General features: G+C 38.2%; 1 protein-coding gene across 1 annotated transcript in view; it reads right to left on the reverse strand.

The window, feature by feature from the left end:
- The window catches only part of LOC107556691 (VPS8 subunit of CORVET complex), a 130,760-nt gene that overhangs the window by 84,819 nt on the left and 40,251 nt on the right, over positions 1-5,690 (reverse strand). The window contains exons 22-24 of the mRNA XM_016239861.1: positions 4,511-4,605; positions 2,867-2,909; positions 2,715-2,787 (exon numbers count right to left, since the gene is read on the reverse strand). Of these exons, the coding sequence (XP_016095347.1) occupies positions 2,715-2,787; positions 2,867-2,909; positions 4,511-4,605 (211 nt within the window). The remainder of the gene's footprint in view (positions 1-2,714; positions 2,788-2,866; positions 2,910-4,510; positions 4,606-5,690) is intronic.

Genomic DNA, 5,690 nt, shown 5'->3' on the forward strand with positions numbered 1-5,690 from the left:
TACAACAGTTCAATAAACAAGTTAATATTAAGAGACTTACGTTTTAGACACCATATTGCCTGTTTTTGTTCTATTTCGACAACAAAAATAATTCCAAACAGAACCACAGCACTGTTTTGCATCTCTAAACAACATGACGTGTTTCATTCCTGAATGAATCAACCGTTTAAATGATCCGGTTCAATCGCAATGGCTCACTTATTAACAGTGACTTGCTGTCACCTTTTGGTGGTTTTAATTTCACATTTAAAGTATCTTTCCTTTTTTTTTATCATTTCAAATAGCAAAACATTATTAATGCATTTGTAACTGCAGGTTCAATCATTCAATGTCGCTCAGAGCTGCATTAAACAGTGTGTAAATACATCTAAATGCCACTTCAGATGCAGCTTCTGCGTTTCCTCTGCATTGCAAAGATACATTTTGTTGATACTGATTTCATTTGCCTGGTAAAAACCCAAAACTCTTATTCTAACCGACTGATTAAATGTAAGAATTGTAAATGTAAAGAAAATGTAAGAAAAAAAAGATGTTGGCACAATAACACATTCGATTATCGATCCAGAAAATATCGAGATATCTTTTTTTGTCAATATTGCACACCCATAATCACAGTCGAACATAAGTCAGATCCAATCATATCGCGATGGAGGCGTTGCCTTCTCTCACGTGACTTTCCCCATTCATTCTCAATTACCCCCCACCAAACTCCCAGCACGCTTTGGGGGTCTGTTAAAACTCAATGGGCTCAGGGGAGGCAAGCCTCCGCTGAAACTTTGCCTGCGGGTGTCGCTGTTAGACATTGTTACTTTTGAAAAACTAGTAATTTATACACTTTTTATTATTATACTTAGTAATATGGGCGTTGTTTTATTTTTGTACTACAAATTTTTTTTCTCATCCAATGTTTTGAGGAGACACTGCCTCCCTTGTCTCCTCGGAGGAAACGCCCCTATAGTGTATACATTTTATTGAGTCACTAATGTTACCTGTTTTGTCACACTCTGAAAAAGGTCTATGCTTTTTTTCAGTACTGACTACACAGGGTTGAAAAGTTTTTATTAATGCAAAAAGATAAATAAATAAAACAAATATTTAAATTTGTAAAATGTCTTAAAAAGACTTTAAAATGTCTGTAAAAATAGGGCCCAATGTACTGTGTTCATAGTTAAGGAATTTTATGTGTGAATTTTTTTACAGGTTTTTTTCCTGTATTTTAAATTATGCATCGAATTGACCATTCGCGAAGACGCTTAGTTACTACCATGGTGCTCTCATGCCACACACCGTGAGAGCACCATGCAGTGAAAAATACTACGTGGAGCAAAGATGACACTGATAACGTGCTGACAGACAAGACAGAGCAGGTTACTTTTAAGTGAGTGAGTGAAGTTAAGTGAGGTGACGTGTGGCCAAGTGTGGTGACCCATACTCGGAATTTGTGCTCTGCATTTAACCCATCCAAGCGCACACACACAGTAGTGAACACACACCCACCGTGAACACACTCCCGGAGCAGTGGGCAGCCATATTGCTGTGGCACCTGGGGAGCAGTTGGGGGTTCGGTGCCTTGCTCAAGGGTCTCACTTCAGTCTTGAAGGTGGAAGAGAGCACTGGTTATTCAGTCCCCCCACCGGCAATTCCTGCCGGACCTGAGACTCGAACCCGCAACCTTCGGGTTACAAGTCAGACTCTCTAACCATTAGGCCTGTCCTAGACTGCCCCACCAAAGATTTTGTTTTTGGTGTGAAACAAAATCTCAGCTTTCAAACTGTGCCATTTTTTAAGAAATTCAAACAATAAATACTGTTTTGTGGCTCTTTAATGTGTCATAACAGATTGCTGCAGTGCCTCAGTTCACGCAGCATTAACCGATCATCTCTTCCTCTTTACTAGTTATAGCACTAAATCAACATGAGTGAACATCAGAAGGTATCTTGTTTTCAGCTGTGGAAAGACATCAATACACACCCTTTTTGAAGTTCAAGCGCACTCTCCTGTCGGGCTTGTTTGTCGAACAAATTGGCAGATTTGGTATTATGATTGGTCAGATCGCCTGTCAATTAAACTCCCGGCGAAGGGTGAATTGCGTTATGCTTTAGAGTAAATGACCGTAGACTTATCGGATAACGTCCTGACCGAAAACCACCAGTGCATTTCCTGTTTTTCGATGGATTTCTTTCTTTCAGTGTGTATTCTGCAGCCCATCTTAAAACCCAAAGCAGGATTCCTCTACACTCTCCTTGATTTATCCGAGAACATTCTGTCTTGTTTCAGTACAGATCATCTCTACACGTCATTGGAGTAAACAACCCTGTCTGTCATGCTTTTCACTCAAACCTATAGAGTGTGTCAGCATTCGATGTGTCTGTAAGAGTAGCTTTAGACTGTGTGTGCGATCCATGAAGGTTGTCCCTCCCAGAACGAATCACTTGAGCACTTTGGATGGGCAACAATGAGAAAATCCCTCTAAAAGCCCTGCTAAGAGCAAACTGCAGAGAATACTAAACACACACACACTCTTGTGCTGTATATAACTGAGGGAGAAAGAGTGGCGTAACTCAGATAGACATTATACAAACAAAACAGGCATGAGTGTTACGGTATTGAACTGTATGGAACATGAGTAAGTGACTGCAGAAATTAGCAGAACATTTGCTAATCAAACAATACACATTCTCTTACTGCAGTCTGGGTTTAATCAGACTACTTACCTGGTTTTTCACCTGAGGGACCAGATCTTCAGGAATGTCACCTAACGGATAGGCCCGTCCTGCCAAACAACAGCTGGCAGAGGAGAAAGGACAGATGTGTTATGGCACGCAACTATGTATGAGTGCAGCACTTATGCAGAACGTCATCTCACCTGATGTACACCAGCAGTTTATTTCCCATCACAACATGCTCATCTGTGGAAGGAGACAAATGGGAAAATTAGATTATGTGCATTTTAGCATTAGCTGACCAGATTTTAGAAATTTAAAAAAAAAACTCTACTTCAGCAGTGTGGCATTTACACTGTTATTATCTATTAATAACAGTGTCATTAAGCAGATTTTGTACATTTTGATCATAGTATGTGAAACTGGGTTAGCTGGCATGGCATTCCCTTCAGGGTTTGTAAAGGTTTTGGAAAGTTTTTTTCGAATATGGTTCTGTGTGTCATCATAAAGGGTGGAATTACTTTTATGGGCACTTCTCCCGGAAGAGCGCGTGCACACAGCAAACTTATAGTTTGCAGAACAGATAGCAGAACATTAGAACATTACAATCTAAAATAGTTCTTTAAAACATTAAAACAACTAAATTAAAAGTTAAAATCACTGAATTAAAAAAGAAAATAAATAATAAAGAAAATGACTATTTTAACTGCTATAGGAAACACATTAACTCATTTGAGCTTAGTAATTAGTATACGGTGTCTAGCTTACATTTGATTTACCTATTACAATAGTCCCTTTACAGGTATTGCTATCATAAAAATACACGTATACGTAGGTTTAAAATTCTACAAAAGACACATTTAATGTCCAACAACAAATATTTTAGCAAAATTTATATTTTATGTGTATTCTGTTTAGCGCGCATGCACGCAGCAGCGCTCGTTCACTCGCGTGCCTCGCCCACTCCTGACAGCAAAATGGATATGTTTGCGTGACTTTCTGACATTTACAGATGGAAAAATATACCTGTGACATGTCAGTTATGCACAGAGGAAAACACAATGTCTCAAATGCATTAAACAGTAAAGATATATTCGCTGTTTGCGATGGTGGATCGATTTGATCCATGATCGACATTAAGAGCTGCTTAAAAATAAACGTGCACAAATTAGTGAGATTGTGTGAACTTAATTTGTCATTTATGGAACCGCTTTAGGCCCGATTGATTTGTTAGGTTATTTCAAGTCAGGTTTTGGACTTTAATCCCCACTTTTTCTCGGGTCTCCGTGGTGTTGTGATTCGTCATATTCACGCAGCAGCAGTGATGAGAGAGCGCGCTCGAGAAACAGTTTAGAGAGGAGAAATCAATCTACATATAAAACATTGGTCACAATAAAAGTATAGCGCATCCACTAGTAATTATATATTAATAAATCGTTTTTTATCGATGCAAATATGTTAGAAACGATGCATCGCGATATAAATGCCAACTTGTAGCCGATGCACACTTTTTAAACCGATGCATTGCATCATTAACTTTTTATGCCGATGCACCGAGCAAATCCGGGAATCTTCCCATCCCTAATATATATATAAAAATTGTGATTTAAAATGCAAAATTGAAAACCGTAGGGAGCCCTTTAAGCTTCTCTTTTGTAGATAAACACAATTTTTGATAAAAGTCATCTCGCAATTCCGGTTTTATTTCAATTAAACGTGCAGCCTTACAATTGATAATGCACAATAAAAAACAGGGACATTTTCGGGGATAGCTCCTGCCAGCTCCTCCAGTTTAGCAGAGTATCTTGATGTATGGGATGTGTTGTTTTATGTTTGCTCTGTTCTACCTGTGAGAGGCTTTCCTTCATGAAGAGGAGGACCAATGGCCTGAAACAGTTTCTGAAAAACCAGGAAAAAGAAGCAGTTAATTTTTATTATTTGACTCTTCATGATACAACCGGGAAAAGTGAGTAAATAGGCTCTCTGCTGATTCATCTGGACATTAACTCTTAAGACAATCTCTTTTTTTATTTTCAGACCAGCAAACACACATAAATATACAGCATGTTTAGAGTTTCTCATATTGTGTTCAAGCTAAAGAAGTACTATATACAACACTGTAGTCTACTCTCCCTCCAGACTCACAGCAGCACCTGCAAGACATGGTCATGTAATCCAGCACAACTCACACTACAGCAGAGTGCTGTTGTGTTTGGTCAGTGTGTATGTGTGTGACATATTGGCCATGAAACAAATGAATCCCTTTCTCAGTCGCCTTTCATCAGGGGTTCAGAAGATTCCCCTGACAACAAGGCTTTCATCTTTTTTTCTAGCTTAATGGTGAGAAACACACCAAAAATCCACACTTTATGGGCAAAAACACACTTGTGTGGATCAAAAACGCACGCGCACACACACACTTGATGTGTCCCCAAAGGCTTACCAGGTTCAATTTAGTGTTTTTTGCTTTGTGTGGCAATTATATCATCAGAGCATGAATAGAAAAACTAACATTAAAACCTGGAATGCATGACTTTTGCCCAGCTTTTGACCCAATTTAGAGTCTGGACGAGTCCATGCTAGATGTCAGAGCCTTTCTTCAGATTTTGGGCAGTTGGAGTTAAAGTGTATGATGGGCACAGATATTTTTTAGCTTCACTCCATGATTCCATCCAGTTGAAAGACATTGAAAATGAATAATATGTTGAGCTGATTTTAGAAGACATATCATAGTGACATATGATAATGTATGATGTGCTTTACTTAATGTGTTAGTTCAAAAATGTTGACCATAATGGATGTGCTCAGTTTATGTGCATTGATCATTTGTATATGTAAAATTGAAGATTAAATTAAATCTGTTCATTCTATAAAGCCTCTTCAGTAGACTTCAGTAGATTCATATGGATTTCATTTACATAAAGATTTCTTCTATTCATCTCTTGATGAACCTTCTGAAAATAAGAAATTCGAAGAAATTTAAAAATCACCAAACCAGGACAGAAAGCTCTCAGGTTTCATTAAAAA

The sequence above is a fragment of the Sinocyclocheilus grahami genome, unplaced genomic scaffold, assembly GCF_001515645.1.
Source record: "Sinocyclocheilus grahami isolate Dianchi unplaced genomic scaffold, SAMN03320097.WGS_v1.1 scaffold576.1, whole genome shotgun sequence".
NCBI classification, from domain to species: domain Eukaryota; kingdom Metazoa; phylum Chordata; class Actinopteri; order Cypriniformes; family Cyprinidae; genus Sinocyclocheilus; species Sinocyclocheilus grahami.